Source organism: Phoxinus phoxinus (genome assembly GCF_949152265.1).
Source record: "Phoxinus phoxinus genome assembly, chromosome: 5".
In the NCBI taxonomy this organism is placed as follows: Eukaryota; Metazoa; Chordata; class Actinopteri; order Cypriniformes; family Leuciscidae; genus Phoxinus; species Phoxinus phoxinus.
Window position 1 is genome coordinate 26,507,231 of NC_136880.1, and position 20,052 is coordinate 26,527,282.

Below are 20,052 nucleotides of genomic sequence, written 5' to 3' on the forward strand. Positions count from 1 at the left end.
GGTCACACTTCACCACAAAATCATTAGAAAAAAAAATTGTATTAAGATTTTGCATAAAGACACCAAAGCCTACATTTCAGTAAAATTAAGACATTTTTCATTGTGACATTATTTTCATGACAACTAGGTATATTTTATCCCCAATTCTCATAACTGTAATGCTTGAAGTTTTACATTCGTATTACTGCAATACAGTTTATATACACACACACACACACATATATATATATATATGTATTAAAAAAAAAAAAAAAAAAAAATCACACTATGGTATTGCTGTATTTTTTCTCTCTTTTGATTTTAGAGTAAAATACAAATGGATTTTTTTTGACAGGTTTTGTGAGATTCTTCCTAAAACACATCTGATGCTACAGCGACCGCTTAACACCAACAGTTGTTGTTTCTCATCGGCTTCTGGCGTTGTGATAGGAGAGTAACGTCTTATTTGCGGTTGAGGAGCTGGCGAGAGTGGGTGTGTACGGCCTCCACGAATGCGCCCACATTTTCTGGATCCATATCAGGGTACAGGCCATGACCCAGATTAGCGATGTAGCCCTTAGTACCAAAGCCCTCCAACATCCTCTTCACGATCTCCGATATGCGCTCCTGATCACACATAAAGAGAAATGTTCAGGTTGGATATCATTCATAAGAATTTATCCTCTGTCAAAATCTTTGAGCTAATGTTTTTCAAATAGGCTGGGCAGTCACACCCCTAGAACTTCTGAAATGATGAAAATTATAATTGGGAGGCATCAAGACAATGCTATGAAAGCCATGCTTGTAATGAATGAGCAATGAAAGCCAGAGACGGCTCTGTGTGGAAAACAGCTGTTCTTAAGGCTCATATTTCTAGCAGGGCCTAAATTTGTAAAAACAAAATGGCCTCTCTAACCAGAACTGAAGCATTGCTTTTCAAGCACAAAACACTTCTATATAGCCTAGACTAAACTGAAGTGATGCAGAGAATTGGTTTGTTTTGTGTTGTGTTGTGACGTTCCTGTCCTCACCTTTGTGGAATATAGAGCGCAGGGATCCATGTTGCCTTGCAAACTAACTTTTCCTCCAGTCCTGACACTGAGAAACACAAACAAGATTATACACTACCATTCAAACGTTTGGGGTCGAAAAATACTTTTTAGGGTTTTGAAAGAATTCATTACTATGATGGAAAATATGTATTTAGTAGCCATTGCTCCAGTCTTAAGCGTCACATGATCCTTCAAAAATCATTATAATATGCTGGTTTGGTGCTCAAGAATTATTTCATATTATTATCAGTTGAAAACAGTTATGCTGCTTAATACTTTTGTGGAAAAGGATTTTTTTTTTTTTTATCAATAGAAAATTCAAAAGAACAGCATTTATTTGAAAGTTTAGATTTAAGATATTTACTTAATTCCCATACTTCCATTTGTAGGTGACTACTATTATTTTAAAATGTATTGAAACCACAATAACAGAGAATAAGTTGCCTGTCTTGCAGAAGTATTCAGACTCTACCAATTTTTTTAATTTTACTGGATTAGAAATCCTATATTGACAAGTCTAGAAACTGAAGTGTTCTATTTCAGTTTATACAGATAAAAAAAACTAATGAAAATGTAATGAGGACACAACTGTCTTACAACTGACCTCTACATATGAAGCATAAAACAACTAATATAAAAAACAAGACAAGAAAATCTCAACATTAAAGAGTAAAGAGCTCTTTATCCAAAAGAAAAAAAAAATGTGTTTGGATAAACTTTTTTTGGAGTTTGGCCAAAACCATAACAGATTTATTTGCAATGTGGAAAAATATTTCATGGTGAGTTGTTTTATGAAGACCAAAAGCTTAGCGAAAACTCAAAGTGAAATATTAATAACACTGTCTACAGCTCCATGGTGAAGGTGGTAGTGGCATCATGTTGTAAGACTGGAGGCTATCTTACTCTTATTAAAACAATGGATGGATGGTGCGAATACATATAGGAAAAAACAATATTTTTTTAAAGTTCTAAAGGAAAAAAAAAGGATAATGTTTTATAATGGGCCATTATAAGACATTTTCCTTTTTGTTCTTCAGAAAAAGAAAAAAAAGATTGTCACCAAATAAACTGCCATCGATATGGAGCAAATCGTTCTGAGAATAGGCCAACAAATAAAAATAAAAAACATTCACACCTATATAAACTTGAGTTTCAGTGCTTTGAAATAAAACCATCAAGGAAGAAAATTACAGCGTAGGATCTTGAAGCGAGAACTGCTTACGAGTCTGAACATTTTTGCAGGCAAAATCAGAAATCAGAAAACATCACATCTCTGCGACTGACCGTGCTGAACGCGGATCTATGGTCCAGTCGAGACTCACAACTTCATAACCAGACTCAGAGAGGTCCTCAAGTCCATAATGACCATCTTTAGCAAAAACAATCTGCAAATGAAACAGAAAAGACAGAAGTTACAGAGGGCCCAATGGATAATGAAAGAAGACTCTCTTTGGGACCTACAACAAAACCTGACCTGATACTGACAACTAGTGGCAAATGATGTTATTACAAGTGTGGATTAGTGTGCTGTGCATTGTGGAACATTGCTGGTCTCTGCATACTTATGCTCAAAAAGAAAATGTTTACACTATATATAATAACGAAGTAAAAAACAAACATTACATAACACTTCACACATAATTTTCATATTCATTCAACATGAATATATGAAAATATACTCTAAACTATATAAGCTATGCGATTTTATATACTTAAAATTGTAAATATATTTCAAAATTTTTACTTAAAGGTGCACTGTGTAATTTTTAGCGGGTGAAATTGCGAATTGTAACCAACAGAAGTTACGGTGACCGACAGGAAAAGATATCGTTGTCTGAGACAGCAGAGAGTAGCCAGTTAAACAATGAGGGTTCTTTACAAAGATAAATTAAGAAAATAGGTTAACTTTAGGGGTGTAACGGTACGCAAAAGTCACGGTTCGGTACGTACCTCGGTTTTAAAGTCACGGTTCGGTTCATTTTCGGTACAGTAAGGGAAAGAAATGCAAAACATTAAACTGCTGGTTGTTTACTATAAACTTTTTTTAACAATTTGTTTACACCTTTTTAAACACACTTTTTAATAAAATATAATAAATAATATATAAAATAAAAAAAGAATAAGAAATAAAATACTGCTGCAAAGTTCTCCACTAAATAAAATATTGGCCATAGCTAGTGAGAGGCTGGGCTAAAGCGAGCGTGCCGTGTATGTGGTGATCGGGCCGAATTTTAGGCAGTAGATTTTAGACAGCAGTAACCGAACCCGACCCAAACCCGACAGGCATAAAGATATTTATGTCCGAGCCCGACCCGAGAGTTAAAATCCCATTTTTTTTTCTCATACTAATGACACAGGTACGTTTGTTTGTGTGGAAAGCCCGCTTTTGTTAAGCAACTGAAAGGCATTTGGAAATGTCAACAGATGAGCACATCAGCGCGCATGGAGCAACAAGCGCTCTTAACACAGGCGCGCATGCACTGTGTCACACTGCGTTTCATTGTCACAGCAACATAAACAAATTTCCGCACACAGGAAGACAGACGTCATGGTAATATTTTACATGTATTTGAATCACAAAAACGATTAATCAGATTTAATCAGTGCAACGCGGAGACTTCCGACACTTAATATGTTCGTGTGGAAACTCGGAATTGACGCATGTTCTGCACACAAAACTAGCCTAATTTACGTGACAGATTGCATTCGGTGCACATGTGAACCGTACCGAAAGTCCTGTACCGAAACGGTCCGGTACGAATACATGTACCGTTACACCCCTAGTTAACTTAATTATTCAGTAAATCGATATGTTGCAAATATTATTGTTACTTGTTCATCATTGTGTCAGTGTTTTGTTCGCTGACTTTAGCTTGCTTCTTTGCACAAAGAACAACATAGTGACAAACACATTTGTCCGTTTAGGGCTACTGTAGAAACATGTCGGCGCATTTCAATGTACTTTTTATGCGTTTTGGCTGTTCGTTTACATGACAACGCCGTTTTGTGTGCCTGAAAACGAAAACTTTTAAAAATGGGTTTCAAAGTGCAAGTTTTTGAAAACGGTCTCAGTGTAAACAACAAAAACGCGAATCTCTGAAGACGATGACATCATGCACACGCGTATAACGTGTTCAGTCTATAGTGTTTCATCGCCATCTACCGGTAATGGCCTGGCCACAGAATACAGCGTTTTTAGTCGTTTTCGCAGATCTGTGTGAATGTGGATCGTTTTGACAATGGTGTCATCTGTACGCGGAAAACTCGAAGGAAAAACTTCTCGGTTTTAAGCACATCGTTGTCGTGCAAACGTGCCCTTAGGTAATAAAAACAAAACGGTTAATTAAACACTACTAACCGAAAATTCTCAGGCCAGCAGCATGTGTCCAAATTTCAATCTTAACCGTTCTATTTCATCAGAAACAATCTGAAAACAGGGCTTTAAGTGTAAAATACCGAACTTGTCCTTCAAGTGTCATGCATGAGATGCTGTAAAAGACGTGAGCGCAACAGTAAAATAAGCTTGTCTAGCGTGTTTACATAAAAAAATAAAAAATAAAATGGCACAGTGGAATGGAAAAACGCATTTGACTGTGCTACTGATCCAGTCGAGACCCATAAGTATTTACATTCTTTTTCCATCTTTGCTGTGCGCTCGAGTCTTGCGTCTTTTGTAGCATCTCACACATGATGATGCGGCATTCTAAAAACGCAGCGCTCGAGTTAAAGAAAGTTCAACTTTTAAAAAAACCTGCATCTCTAGACCTTTTTTTTGTTCCACTGAACTGCGTCTCACGTTTTTAATAGGAAAAACACATTCTGTGTGAACCTACCCAAAGAAACTTCTTTCAAAAACAAAAATGTTATGGTATGTAACAATTTAAATTATTTGAACATTAACCACTGTTATTATATAACAATATAATTTAAATAATAATACCTTCTTCTTTCCCTATTCATTTCGCTCCAAAAAATGGCATTGCAATTATGTTTTTGTATTCCATATTTGAAAGACATCAGCTACTTATTAATTAAAAGTTATTATAATGCGCGTTACAAAAATATTTGTGAGATTGGAGAAAGACATTAATACAAATTTAAGATAATAAAGTTAAAATAAAAGTTAATAAAAAACATCTTAGTAAAAAACTAAAAACAGTGCTCAAGCTCAAAAGATAAACTCTACTCACCATAGGCACATTGTCTAAACCAGATTCTTTGATCTTGTCCTTAACACGGCGAGCAATGCCTCTCAGATATGGCAGAGAAAACTCTTTAAACTCCGCTGGGCCCAAACAACCAGTATGAGACTCGAAAACCTGCAGAGCCTAAAGGAAAGACATTTAGTGTCAACTGTTTAAAATACATTCTGTCTGTAAAAACAAAATAGGGCTACATAATTTGAAATGGTTCCCCTCCTTCATATCATCTCACTCTTTCTCTCACCTGAGCTCCAGCTTTCACCTGCCCAAGAAGATACTCCACGATGACATCTGTTAGCTGGCTCAGTAGTTTGTGGCTGGCCTCTGGGTACCTGTAGAGCCAGCGTTTAGCCTTCGAGTGTGTCACAGAGCCTCCTCCTTCAATCATGTAGGACATTAGAGTCCACTGGCATTCATAAAAGACACAAGAGATGACGATTGAGGCCATTGTGTTCTTTTTAAAGCAGTATCTCTAGTTATGAGAGGATCGTTGCTTGTTTTCCTCACCGGAGCTCCAGTGAAGCCAATGAGAGGAACTTTTCCCTCTATTTTGTGTCGTGTCAGCGTGATGGCTTTAAAAACGTAGTCGAGTTCAGACGACAAGTCCACTTTAGTCTTTAGTCTCTGCAGATCTTCAGGCTCCTTCAGTGGTTCTGGGAATGTGGGGCCTTTTCCTGGACTCATCTGAACCTCCATTCCCATGGCCTGCTCATACACATTTCACATATGAAAAGACATGCACACTGATGTACAATGTTAATTCGGTAAGTTAGAGGTCAAATTATGTGTCAATGACCTGAGGGACCACCAAGATGTCAGAGAAGATGATAGCAGCATCAAATGGGAATCGTCGGAGTGGCTGAAAAAAAATAATTGAGAGTATGAAAACTCAATATGCTACAATTATAAGAAGGAAGCAGGTAAGAAGGTGCTCAGCGGTGTTAACCTGTAACGTAAGCTCACAGCAAGCTTCAGGGGAACGGCATGTCTCAAAGAAATCTTTCAACGCCCTTAATTCCCTGAACTCTGTAAAAGAGATAATAAAGCATGAAAAGAATAACTTCATGAGAAATGACAGCATGCAGCACTGGAGGTGCTCATCAGCACCTAAGACTGATACGTACCTGGCAGATAGCGGCCAGCCTGTCTCATACACCACACTGGAGTGTGCTCAATCTCCTCTCCTCGCGCAGCTCTTAGGAATGTGTCATTCTTCAGCTCTGGAAAGCCTTTGGGGCTGGGATGGAAAATAGCAAAGACAAAATATATCAATATTTAATTCACAAAACATTACTTTTCTTCAAATCTTCAGGTCGAGTGACAGGCGCATATAGCGGTGACAGGTCGAGTGACAGGCGTCGGTGGCAGCTGCCCCTGCCACGGAAAGATTTTACCCTTAATGGGAATTCATGCATCGTTTGAATCCCCTCCCTCAGGTACTGATGATCAGGTTTCACAGATGTTTTAAGCAGCAAGTGAACAGAGTAGATAAGGGCTTCTGAGATCAGGGGCCTAACGGTTTACTCAATCTTCACAGCTTGATAAGCATTCGTGCTGCCCAAAACACACCCTGTCATCCACATTACAGAGTCATGCAGATATACATAATTTTGAGGTTAGTAAGATCTTTTTAAAGAAATTAATACTTTAATTCAGCAAGGGCACATTAAATTGGTCAAAAGTGACATTAAATACTTTTACATAGTGGCTGCTTAATGTTTTTGTATATTTGATCAATAGAACGTAACAGTGATATAATACCAACTTCATAAACTAATTACATAAAGAAGACAGTAGAATGTGAATGCTCCAAAATAATTCATTAAATATTAATGATTTGATGATAATAATACCCTCTATAACTATTCATTGCATATTCAATACTGATATAAAATGCTGTTTGAACATTATTCACTTTCCCTTTATTGTGATTTAAAGAACGACATTTAGGAGTGCCATTATTATTAGTTATTTTTACTTTATGTTTGACACTTTGAACTGTACAAATTTTCCACATATCAAGAAAATATGTTTTCAATACGAAACTGCTTAACAGTTTTATTTTTTATTTATCCTTTATTTAACCAGGAAAAGCCCATTGAGATTAAAAATCTCTTTTGCAAGGGAGACCTGGCCAAGATAGGCAGCAAAATTACATCACATCATTTCATACATACAAAGACACACAAGAAACAAATAAATTAATAGAAACAGTATGAAAGCCAATTATGCACTTACAATGACATCTCAATAAAAACATTGACATGTGACGGATTTCAACTCAAAACATCTCATTCTCAACTTAAAAACACTCAAAGGAATCAATTTGCTAAGTTTTAAGTTGTTCTGTTGCAAATTCTCTGACAGCAGCTGCTTCTTGAAGCCCTGTAAAAACGTCTTTTGCTTTTGTAACAAGACGTTTGTAAATAATGCTTAACTTAAATGTTATTTTATCATGTCAGTGAGCTCTGGCCCTATAACAATATAAAGCAATCATCCAACTACTCCAATCAGCATTCATTCATTATTAACTTACAGAATCAGACTGTCCTTGTCCATTATTACCGGCTTCAACGGAGAGCTTTAATGAAATTCTGCACGCTGTGACAAGCTGTTTTACCGTTTAACAGTGTTGTAACAATATGAATAACGTCACGCCTCTAAACTGAAGGGCGCGGCCATTTTGAAATCATCACGTGACCATAAGTAGGCAGGACTTTGAGGGGATGCGAGTGTGACTTAAAGGTGCTGTATGGAGTTTTCAGCGGCATCTAGCGGTGATGTTTCAGATTGCAACCAATACGTTTACAAACGAGTTTTTGTATTATTATGTGGAGTTTGTGTTGTGCTAGTCGTTTCCTAGTATTAGCAGACTCCATGTCATAAAGTTGCAGTGTCGTCGCTATTGAGTGCAAAGTTATAACCTACTGTAAACATTTGTCAAGGTTGTGTAGAAGTTCATTCTTGGGTTTCAGCAGCATTGTATTTTATGACCCATAATTCTTTACAATCTAGAACTGCATTAATAATCACAAAATATTCACTTTATTAGGTTTCTAGATAATGTACAGAATATTTTAAATGTACAAAGCATTTAATTCTTAGCTAATCAACGGCAGGGCATTGCATAGGTTTAATTAAAAATGTATGATAAAATATTGCCTTATGCCACTGTTCATTATTGTAACATTTTCAATATTGTTATTAAAAACTGTAAAAAAAAAAAAAAAGAAAAAAAAAGAGAGAGAGAATACCATGTTCATTATCATCTTTACAGTGGTTTACAGTGCATGGATTTCATTTGATCATAATTGTAAGGACCTCCAAATATTAATGCTCCCTTTGCAAAGGTCCCTCTTACTAAAATAGAGTCATAAAGGTAGCTGTATAATTTCATGTATAAATCATTTATACCAATTTCAAACACATGTGAGACATAAAAACGTGTTTTTCAACATTCATTTTATGATCATTTATATAAGTACAGTACTGTTATTTGTATGTAACTTGAATTTTCATTTAATTAAAATATATTGGTATAGCTCCTTTCACAGTAAATATCCTTCCAATGCACCTTTATGGCCTTGGATGCCCCTAAAAATATATTTTTTTGTAAAATCTTTTATTTTCTCTTAATTTTTTTGCATAACCCATAGTGACCCAGATTCCAGTTTTCAAACCCCTAGTTTTTAAAAGAAGAGATGGTATGGTGTGTAAAAATAACAATAAAACTTTGATAGGGTACTTTGAAATATAAAAAAATATTTATAAATTTCAATGTAGCCATGAAAATGTGAATGTAAAGAGCAAAAGTTGCAAATAGGCAGTTAAAACTTCAATTTGAAGCAGAGATAGAAAATCTTAACCTTGCTTACATATAAGTAAGCAGATACAATTATTAGTTACATATTAGTACATTGACTCATATTTAAATCTCAGATCTTATGATCATCTTGAAACAGTACAAAAATACGATGGCTGATTTTGCATCCTCATGGCTGCTGTTGGTACTGGCCCTCAGTGGCTGTGTAGAAGTCATCTAGTACACTCTGAATATAGTCAAACGTGGGCCGGTCATCTGGATTACTCTTCCAGCACGAGTTCATGATCTCGTAAAGTTCAGCGGGACAGTTTTCAGACCGGGGCATCCGGTATCCTCTCTGGACAGAGCTCATGACTTCACTGTTACTCATGCCTGAAGCAAAGAAAAAAAGAAGGAAGTGAAAGGGTAAGTGGACAGATAAAGAAGAGAAAGAAATGAAATAGTCTCATTTATTGTGTTTCACTTTTCAGAAAGACATTTCTTTTCCAATGTCTAAAGGGGTCCTTCACCGCTGGCAAAACAGGCTTTCAATCAAACTTGGCTGCCTATACAGTGGAAAGGTTTTTTCTTTCTTTCATTTTTTCTTTGAAAAAGGGTGTCGACTTCCCTTTTGCCAAATAGGTAAGAAAACTTCAACACCCATAATGCACTGGTCATGTTGCCACTCCCAGCAGCAGTGTTGCCAAGTCCGCAGTTTTCCCACTGAATTGGATTACTTTTACACTGTTGCTGCGGGTTGTTTTTCTAGTCTGCGGGTTGAAGCCCCCCAGTGTTGTGCCGGATTCTGTGACCCTACCCAGATAGCAAATGATATCTGGCTCAATTGTGGCCCACATCTCCTACATTCTTCTGGCCCACATATCCCATGGAATAACGGCGATGATGCAACCTGGGTGTGACTGGCAATAGCATGCATTCCAGGCCTCACACATCAAGCCGGTTTTAGTGTTATGAGTTACGGCTTGCTGTGTGTGGCCCAGATGTTGCCCATGTAAACTTTGGTAACCTTTTGTTTTAATGTTTCCTGGTTTGCCATGTGCTCCCCTTGTCCTCATGTGATCATGTCATGTGCTTCCCAATTCTCATGTGTTCTGTTGTTTACTGTCTTGACTGTTCACAGGAGGTGTGTATTGTTTAGTCATCAGTCCTTGTGTTTTTATGCCCTCATGTCTGCCTTGTTACTTTGTTTAGTATTGTCTCTGTAACCATTGTTGGTGAGTTTCATGTCTTGTCTAGTCTAGTCATTCAAATACTGCACTTGGGTTTTGTCAAGCTCGCCCACAGTGAAATCATTACACCCTGATATGTATCTGGACAGTAGGCCCTGTAGTGACAGTAGGGTTGGGATTAGGATTGGGATTAGGAGTAGGTCAGATTAGCGCAATACAGCACCTACTGGTGTCACAGAATTCGGCACTACACCGGAACAAGATTTTTTTGGGGTGGGTTTTGTTATGCAGACCTGGCAACTCTGTCCACCAGTTCATTAAAGATACTCTTACCAGAGTCAAGTACCATCTTGCTTTAGTAGAAAATACTTCTTAGCGATCTGTTAGTCATTATGGTGTCGATTTGTATCGTTCCCAGGTGCAGGAATTCAAAGAGTTAATGTTTAGCGGGAGTGAGTTCCGTTCGGTTTGTAGTCGACGAGTGGAGAACGAGTAAACATTGTAATTAAAGTCTACAGATGCAAATAGATCATGTATAATAAAATAAACACTTAAATGTGTATTTTGGATGTTTTCTTTCCACTAGTCTGAAGGAAGACATTATGGAAGCAAAATGGCTCAAAATCTTAAAATTGACCAGTGCATGAACAACAACAGTTTTGCCTGTGCTGTCCTACCTTAATTTAGCTAAACAATATTACGTATAATACGTGACCAGTCCAACATAGCAACATGGCTCAACCAATGATGTGAGTTTGTTTAACCAATGAGTGTTCAGGAAACCAGTCATTATTTTTGCAGTTACATTTGGTAACATTAGCAGCACAGAAACAATCAATCCACCTTTCAGATGTGTCAAATTGACCAAAACTTCAATACTTAAACGTATCTAACACAACATGACAAGTAGATGGCGACAAAGTCCTGACAAAAGATTTAGTTTGGTCACCATTACTCCACTGCAGCTCTCTCCTTGAGTTATGCTGATAGCTGGCATTACACTCAAATGTAATCAGGGTGCCATTAACACAATTCAATTACCTGGATAAGGAATTTTCCCATATGTTATCATTTCATACAGGAGAACCCCAAAGGACCACATGTCCGATTTGATGGTAAAAGATCCGTAGTTGATGGCCTCAGGTGCCGTCCATTTGATAGGAAATTTTGCTCCTGAATTAAAGAGAGACAGAACACATCCTCAAATTCACATATCAGTCAGCTCCTCTGATTCCTCCACTGGCGCAGGACAACCATCACAATATCAGTATGCATAACAGCTTTAACAAGCACAGCCAGGAGCGGCGTCTGACATTGTAATGCTGTAGAAAATGACCTGTCCATCCAGTATGCGGTTAAACCTCTGACAGGTGTCACACTCACCTTCTCTGGCTGTGTATTGGTCGTCTTCAATTACTCTGGCCAGGCCAAAATCAGCTATTTTGCACAAAAGGCTTTCTGAAACCAGCACATTAGCTGCTCTCAGGTCACGGTGGATATAATTCTTCTTCTCAATGTAGGCCATACCTTCAGCTATCTGCAGAAACACACACAAGCTCCGCATTACTGACAAAAAGACATATACTACCTTCCGGAGTTTATGGTCAGTCCGATTTTATAATAAGGAATGAATACTTTTATTCAGAAAGGATGCATTAATTTGATTGAAAGTGACAGCATATTAGAATGATTTCTGAAGTATCACGCGATACTGAAGACTAAAAATTCAGCTTTGCCATCACAGGAATAAATAACATTTTAAAATATATTAACATAGAGCAGTTATTTGTGATTGTAAAAACATTTCACAATATTACTGTTTTACTGTTATGATATGAATAAATGCAGCTTGATGAGACTTTTTTCAAAAACATCTAGAATTTTACAACAATCGTGTATGCATATGTATATGTGTACATAATGCATCATTTAGGTTAGTAGAGTATACCAGTAAATGAGCAATTGTTGGGTTTTTCCACTTTAGAATTGGGTGTAGTTGTATTTCTCAGTTAATTGTTACCAAGTAATAACTGCTTTAACACAGGGAAAGAGATGTTCTCACTTCTCCATCAGCATCCTCTTTCACTCTCTGAAACAGGATGTGCATTTTTGCCATTTGGTGCTGTTTTAAGCATTAAGACTTAAATGAGTTCTGAAGTCCTAAAGACTCATATACAGAAAACACATTTTCTTCTTAGATTACATGGATCATTCTTTGAATCAGTAGTTATGACTGTAAATACTGTATGAATTAAATTATGCTTTACCCTGTCATATTTTTTCATTCGTCCAATTCATTGATAAGAGTTACCTCAGTGTTATTCTCGTTGCCTCATAATAATAGAAATGTATGATTTGTGGATCTAATGAGAAGTTTCATATCTGAGAAAATGAATAATTATTCTGTGTTTTTAAATACTGACAGACAAGAGAATCAGTTCCTCTTTTTCTTCAACTAATGGAAAAAATGTTACCAGCTCCGTGACGCAAAACCCCCAAAAGTTACTCGAGAAATACGGAAATGGAGGGCTAAGAGAAGATGCAGGCTAATTTATGTCTTGAACGAATGTTTACCTGTGCAGAAAAATCGATTAGCTTTGGTAACTGTACTTTGCAGCCAGCTTGACTTTTCAAGAAATCCAATAAACTTCCTGAAGAAGAGGAAACAAACATTTGGTATAACTCTCGTATCAAGGCATATTCTCTCATTTGAATGATCAGAAGAGTATTTCAGTACCGTTCGCCATGTACTCAGTGATGATGTAGATGGGCTCAATTTTGGTGACGACAGCGTAGAGGCGCACGAGTCTGTCGTGCTGTAAGGTTTTCATCAGGTTGGCCTCCTCTAAGAACGCCTCCGCTGACATTGTGCCCGGCTTCAGCGTTTTCACCGCCACTTTTGTGCTGTTATTGTAGTAGGCTGCAAACAAAATCAATCCACAAATAAACATGCGTGATATTCCTCGGTGGTTAATAAAGATCTTCCTGTTCGAATGCCACACACAGTTGCAGTCCAACCACAAAACAGTGAACTAAAAGCTGACTAACAGGAAACCTAGTGAGAAATGCAACCACATGACAGAGTATTAAATTAATCCGTGTTGATGTAGGAATTGTTAGTCAGTCTTGAAAACCCTTTTTTAGGAAGTGACTCCAAATCCCCACATTTTCTCAGGATTTTACGTAACGCACAGCTATCCATAAACTGCCGTACATTTCTCAGAAGTGATGACACAGCGCCACAGAGTGAAGGATGGTTACTGGCCACAGAGACGCCAAAAGACATGTTGCACAACTGTGAACTTGTATTGTTATTCTTGTTCCACTTAAATGCCATTTCCCGTTTAACAACACAGACAACTTCCACACCTTTGAAGTGGTTTGCAACTTTGCAGTTTGCATACTAATTATCTACTGGACATTTCATGCCCAAATGTGCACTTGAGCAGTTCAAATCCAATAGTTTGTCTAAAATTTAGCTGAGACATAACAAAGAAGGGGAACACCAAACAGTAGGAAGTCTTTCCGTAGAGTGCTTCTGTCATCATACAGCCTTATTGTGTGTCAAAGGTCTGGCAACGCTGTGCCAACAAGGTCACGGGGCGGCTAAGGAAACATCTTGGCCACGGGCAGTCGAGAGCCATTTGTATATTTGCTAAGACCGCTTCCTGCAATTCATCATGTCGGCTACATGGGAAAGAGATGAATAATAACGAAATCCAAATGCAAATCCTGCGTCAACTGCATAGCAGTTTCCTCCTCAGATCTGACTGATAAGAGTCTCGTCTGTGCCGGGTCTCTGTGCACTATCAGTCTGAGCTATAAGGGAGCCATTCATGCCCGCCAGAAGCCACAGCAGGAAGACTCGAGATTTGAATGGGTGTCGTCAAAGCTTTTATGCCTCAAAGAATTAGATAATAACAATAAGCCTACACATGTTCAAAGAAGATCTTTTAGGTTGATTAATCGATACAAACGCAGAAGGATGTCACTTCTAAGCCTCTGAAGAGCACATTAAACTGTGGTTTTTTTGATCGCACACCTGGGGGAGCTTAGAAACGGAGAGAATTTGAATAACAAGACCATAAAGAGAGCAACACTCCATGATTAAATGCATGTTTGCGACTTCCGGATATTTTCGTAAAGCATTGTCAAGCTGGAGGGATTCTTTTCCTTAACTCACCCATCCACACCTCTCCAAACTGCCCGGCTCCGAGCTTCTTCACCATCTTTATGGATTCTTTAGAGATTTCCCAGGCATCTTTGTCCCAAGGTTTCTGTGCTTTGGGCTTCTCACATGATCTCTCTAGTTTTCGACATAATCCGTCTGATTGTTCTGTGACGAGATTAGGCACATTATTATTTCAGCAAACAAACCCCAACCGAAAATAATAAGGAGTGCACATAATTGAATATATATATTTATACCACCGTTCAAAAGTCTAGGGATGGTAAGATTTTTTTAAAAATTGTTTTTAAAAGATTATAAATAGTCTCATGCTCACCAAGGCAGCATTTATTTGATCAAAATACAGTAAAAACAACAATATTGTGAATTATTATTACAATAAAAAAAAAAAAAACGTATCTATTTTATTTAATCTAATGAATTCTTGTGATGGCAAAGCTGATGTTTCAGCATTATTACTCCAGTCTTTAGTGTATCGTGATCCATCAGAAATCATTCTAATATGATGATTTGCTGCTCAAGATTCGTATTAATGTTGTGCTACTAAAATTTTTAAGATTCTTTGAAAAATGGAAAGTTCAAAAGAACAGCATTTATTTGAATAATAAGAATCTTACTGACCCCAAACCTTTAACCGATTCTGTGTATACATGTAACTTACTGTGGTAATGTTTTATCATGCTGGTGATGTCATTGAATGTGATTTTTGGAGATATGTAGTAGCCGCCATTATCCAGAGATCTGATCTTATAATGTTTAACAACATCCTGCCCTTGAGCATCCACATCTCTGATTGACAGTGAATAACTTCCTGTTCACAACAATGAATGTGTTACACAATTGTAATGAAACAATTGTATATTTCCACAAAAAAAACAAAAAACACAACAAAACCCCAGAGCAGACATTAAACTGCACACCTTTTGAGGTTTCGCTCTCCCGGATTAGGTAAGATCCAGGTTTGTTAGCGGGTGCCAGCAACTGTCTCTCTGCATCCTTCCTTGTGATTTCTCTGAAGAACCATCTAAATTGTGCATCAAAAGAAGTGTTCGTTAGAAAAAACGTGTCATTGTTTCGTTTGTAATTCATTGTATTGAGCAGCACTCACTCTTCTGTCTCTATTGTGTCTGCTTCTGCAACATAGTTTGAGGGAATGAATCCTTCTTTTCGTGTGGTCAAAGACTTTGCCTTCCACCACTCTCCGTGCCTGGTGAAAAAAATAAATCACATTTCAGGATAACAGGGAAAGAAAAATAACAGTAGAGAAAGGATGATGATGGCATTCACCCACTCTTCAAGGATCTCTAACTTTTCTCCTTTTTTAAAGCCCAGATCATCATCATGAATGGCTTCATATGGATACAAAGTGATGACTAGTTTGTCCTTTTCTGTATAAAAAAATCACATAAAAGCAATTTTACAAAAACAGTAGGACGACTGTAGGACAGTAGGACGTCCATAGGACGAAGCAGAATGTGCAACAAAGATCATCAGACCTACTTTCCATTTTTTCGAACACCTGACCAGGCAGGAGGCCGGAAGTCTGACTATTCTGTGAAATAAAACATTTGTCATTCATGAGATAATCATGGAAATGTTTTCAAAGTATCAGAAACCCTTCTCCTCAGAATCTATGAAGGTCAAAACATCCAAGTTGATTTTAACATGGCAAGACTGAATGTGTTCCCCCCATCTAGCTCACTACTTACTATATGAGGTTTATAGGAGGTTGGATCTCTCACATATACAGTTTGGTCAGTACGTACTGGCTGGTGTTTGTTCCCTTCAATCACACCTCCATTTTGGTCACCATCCAACTTGGATTTTTTACAACCCATGTTTCCTGCAAGGAAAAGATTAACTACAGTCATCTCATAAAATATTAACAGAATTCGGAATTAATATGCACTGACATATTTGAAGATATTTCAGTGCAAGTTACTTTCAGTTAAAACAGCTCAAACATTAATGTTAGTCTGAGACTATAGGCTTAAGCAGTGTCTGTGAAACCGGGGGAAGATCAACAAGTTTAATACTCAAATTACTATAGATGTAACTTGATTGTTTTCCAATCCAGATGACCGCAGCATCTTAGTTTTTGTCTTTGTTTATTTGTTAAGATACACATTTATTACTTAAGTTAAGAATGAATGGTTATTTAGATGTGTTCACTAAAGGGGCTGAACACATGTGGGAAGGTGAATATAACTTACTTCAGAATTTGGTTTCAAATGCTGTATCCCATGATGAATAAAATGAAGTCATAGAGAACTCCTTCATTTGCATTTAAAACAGTGATGTGTGCTCATCCACTTAGGTCATGAGAAGTTTCAAATCACTCAGTATAAGGCTGCCAGTTTCATACAGGCCTAAAGCAAGTAATAACATACCTTCTAAATAATGATACGCCCTCTTCAGCATGTTGTAAAGAACACTTGCAGCTTGCAAAACCCAACAGAAGGCCAGGTGAACACATTATAGCAAACATTAAGGTTAGAAGCAATGTCCTGTTTAATATAAATCATCAACCAAGAGGCTTCTGAGCTTTTCAAGGTTAGATATTCATAGGGAAGAAACCAAGGTACTTCCCGCAGAATAGATGTCCTTTCCTTATTGTCACAGCTTAGAATTTTGTGGAGAGGTAAACATTCTCTATTAAAATCAGGGTCGTTGTGGACGTCATAAACATTGGGTGTCAGCTTCACCAAAGCAACGGCAACAGGATTATCAGGAGGAAATCTCCATAAATCTCTTAGGCAATCCACTTCAGATCAATAAGCAGTAAACGCTGAATAACTTCATTTCCTTTTCTATTTACCAGGCTACAATTCAAACAGCGAATAAAAATATACAGTTAAACTCTTAGGAAATGAGGCAAATAGCTGCGTAATTAAAAAAAAATAACCTTATTTCATCAGATCCCATAGTTTGACCCAGCATTGCCCTCCCTCTGGGAAATTCTGACAAGATTGTTTGGCAATTATTTCCAACCTTTGGTATTTCAGGAAATGTTTAACACTGTTTCCTTTTGACCAATTCAGTGCCCAACGTAGCCAAAAAAATAATAATCTTAGTCAATACTGTCTGGGCACCTATAATGTAGCAAAGCAAAGTCCAAAACAGTTATTTCTATATCTCTCAAAGCAACAGACATTGTTCTGTACATATTACAATCGATGTGATGTCAGAAGTAATAAGGAAGAAACTGTGGGAAAAGTGCCCTCCATTGTCCTGAAGGTGAAACTAGTTGTTAAACGGCTACACAACACTCGGATGAAACTGCGCCGTTCCCGGACTCCACTGATGTGACAGTATTTTTAGATGTCAGCAGGAAACAAGTATCAAGGATATAATGCTAGATTAATGCATGAGCAAGCAGGCCACTGGGGCTGCACACTTCCTCCTCTGACCAGCTTCTCTAGGGCGTTCAGTAACACAGGAAAGACAGAGACACAAAATAATTCTCAACTACTTCTGAGTTTCAGTCTACAGCCTGTCTGAACGCTATACGCAACTTGAGATTGACTTGTTGAATGATGCAACTTAATACAGGCTATTTGACTCTAGTTTTTGTAGCCTGCTATACAGACATTTGAGAGGCTGGAGAAAGGACAGTCAGTAGGCCTGATTTCTGAGGGGGGGGGGGGGGGGGGATATTGAAAAGGGTGTCACTGCTACAACTCAGGTCAAGTGTCATGGTGTAAAAACTCACAATCTTTATCTAAAAATAACATAGGAGGCATGCCATCAGAAGGACGCCGACCTTAACAGAAAGTTCATGTTTTACATGTTATTTTTAAACAAGACACAAACTGTGAAATTGAAAATAAAATGTCATGTTTTCCTCCAAATATTGATTTTATTTTCCAAGTTACTTGTAATTTTAATGCTGACAATATTTCTCTGATGTCCCTCACATTCCTTAGGGGAAATAAAAATGGACTCAAATGAGATAACTTGATCTTAGATTTAGCCTAATGGTAAAACGTTTTAGTACATTTTTAAATACAATTTTTGACCGCAGGCCTTGATAGCCTATCTCAGAAAATCTGAGCACTTCAGAACGACTTTGAATTAATTTGTGATTTCTCTTTTCTATGGGAAATGTTATTTGTAATGTTATGCGTGATGACTGGGCAAAATAATCTTTCTAAAACTCTCTCTGACAGATTAAAGTGATAATTTAAAACCCATGAGTTAATAATTATCCAGATTTTACAGCCAGTTTACTAGGCAACTCCAGGAAAATTATTAGGCTGACCGGCTTTTTACAAAAGATTTTTAGCCGAGTTTCCATCAAACACATCACTAAATTGTTACTTCATTAAAAAAAAAAAAACCTCCCAAAAAGAAATATTACGAGGAAGAAAGGCAAACACCGATACATGCTGGATTAAACAGTTAAATTACACATTCACTGTAATCAGTACAGATTGTAAAAAAGTATTTACAAGAGAAGAGAAGATAAGAAAGAAGAGTCCTACCTGTCAAATATCAGAAAAAGAGGTTAACTCGCATTTAACGGTAGTTTCTGAGAGAAATGCCCGTCGAGTGCGCGCTCTCTGACTCTCATTGAAGCGACACACACACAAACACAGAATGAGGAACCCGAGACTGGACGCCTGCTGTTTTACTGCTCTTTCTACTTCCTGGTGTACACTATTCACCGTGTTGATCAGAGTTCTGTACGTTTTATTTGTTTGCATAAAACCGCAGTGACATTACGATTGGCAAATACAGATTCTGCAGTAGCTGGAAACAAAATGTGGTAGGCTATGTGGTAGGAAACATTATATTATTTGGTAGTGACAGTTCGAATAGACGTTTTTTAAACCCTGTTGAATTATCATAAATGCACGTGTATGTCTTTTTCTAGGCCTGCTATACGTACGTAAGTTACTCATATAATCATTTGATTCAATGCATAGGCTATACGGTTTTACATTCGACTTAAATTTAAAAAACACCTACATGTAATTTTAGAGCTGTAATTAATTTCTGCAATTACGTAGTTAACCCACCCTTAAACCTAACATAACAACAAACCTGTCCATAACCTTCCCCAAATCCCACCTCAATAGCAGCAAACGTGTCTTGCAATACAACATGAACACAATAAGTACCTAACATTTTTATGCAAGTACTTAAAAGTTACTTTAAAGGGATAGTTCACTTTAAAATTAAAATTCTGTCATCATTTACTCACCCTCAAGTTGTTTCAAACCTGTATTCATTTATTTCTTCTGCTGAACACAAAGGAAGATATTTTGAAGAATGTCGGTAACCAAACAGTAGACTGTACCCATTGACTTCCATAGTAGGAAAAAAAAAATACTATGGAAGTCAATGGGTACAGTCTACCGTTTGGTAGACTGTACCCATATACAGGTTTGAGTACAGGTTTGAAACAACTTGAGGGTGAGTAAATGATGACAGAATTTTAATTTTAAAGTGAACTATCCCTTTAAGTTAAAGACACCTAATATAAAGTGTGACCAATATAGATAGATAGGATAGATAGATAGATAGATAGATAGATAGATAGATAGATAGATAGATAGATAGATAGATAGATAGATAGATAGATAGATAATTAAACATGGGGTGTTTCAGGCTGTGCAATTTTATGACTTCCATG

At 37.2% G+C, this 20,052-nt stretch overlaps 2 protein-coding genes across 3 annotated transcripts; both read right to left on the reverse strand.

The window, feature by feature from the left end:
* Positions 1-36: 36 nt before the first annotated feature.
* urod (uroporphyrinogen decarboxylase) lies at positions 37-7,926 on the reverse strand. The gene is made up of 10 exons (XM_079613145.1): positions 7,770-7,926; positions 6,358-6,470; positions 6,180-6,259; positions 6,030-6,092; positions 5,741-5,938; positions 5,478-5,639; positions 5,222-5,359; positions 2,316-2,416; positions 1,011-1,077; positions 37-606 (listed from the first exon to the last, which is right to left on the reverse strand). The coding sequence occupies exons 1-10, from the start codon at positions 7,790-7,792 to the stop codon at positions 442-444; spliced, it is 1,110 nt and encodes a 369-aa protein (XP_079469271.1). The 5' UTR covers positions 7,793-7,926; the 3' UTR covers positions 37-441.
* A 326-nt stretch (positions 7,927-8,252) lies between these two features.
* Positions 8,253-19,079, reverse strand: lyn (LYN proto-oncogene, Src family tyrosine kinase). Of its 2 annotated transcripts, none has more exons than XM_079613142.1 (13): positions 18,899-19,079; positions 16,124-16,257; positions 15,915-15,966; positions 15,706-15,802; positions 15,523-15,621; positions 15,335-15,438; positions 15,076-15,225; positions 14,409-14,561; positions 12,963-13,145; positions 12,800-12,876; positions 11,609-11,762; positions 11,267-11,398; positions 8,253-9,428 (listed from the first exon to the last, which is right to left on the reverse strand). In XM_079613142.1, the coding sequence occupies exons 2-13, from the start codon at positions 16,250-16,252 to the stop codon at positions 9,226-9,228; spliced, it is 1,533 nt and encodes a 510-aa protein (XP_079469268.1). In that variant the 5' UTR covers positions 16,253-16,257; positions 18,899-19,079; the 3' UTR covers positions 8,253-9,225. The 2 variants fall into 2 exon arrangements, with proteins under 2 accessions (XP_079469268.1, XP_079469269.1); XM_079613143.1 differs by having other exon boundaries at positions 8,258-9,428; positions 16,181-16,257; positions 18,899-19,037.
* Positions 19,080-20,052: the final 973 nt, after the last annotated feature.

What these genes read in the sequence shown, in the direction of transcription:
- urod (XM_079613145.1), bottom strand. Translation starts at nt 7,792, where the DNA reads ATGGACAAGGACAGTCTGATTCT. An exon ending in GCTGTGAGCTTACGTTACAG is followed by an intron (nt 6,093 to 6,179) that starts GTTAACACCGCT and finishes ATTTTTTTTCAG; the next exon opens with CCACTCCGACGATTCCCATT. An exon ending in GTTTAGACAATGTGCCTATG is followed by an intron (nt 2,417 to 5,221) that starts GTGAGTAGAGTT and finishes TTTCATTTGCAG; the next exon opens with ATTGTTTTTGCTAAAGATGG.
- lyn (XM_079613142.1), bottom strand. Translation starts at nt 16,252, where the DNA reads ATGGGTTGTAAAAAATCCAAGTTGGATGGTGACCAAAATGGAGGTGTG. An exon ending in GTTTGGAGAGGTGTGGATGG is followed by an intron (nt 13,146 to 14,408) that starts GTGAGTTAAGGA and finishes TTTTGTTTGCAG; the next exon opens with CCTACTACAATAACAGCACA. An exon ending in CACTGAGTACATGGCGAACG is followed by an intron (nt 12,877 to 12,962) that starts GTACTGAAATAC and finishes CCTCTTCTTCAG; the next exon opens with GAAGTTTATTGGATTTCTTG.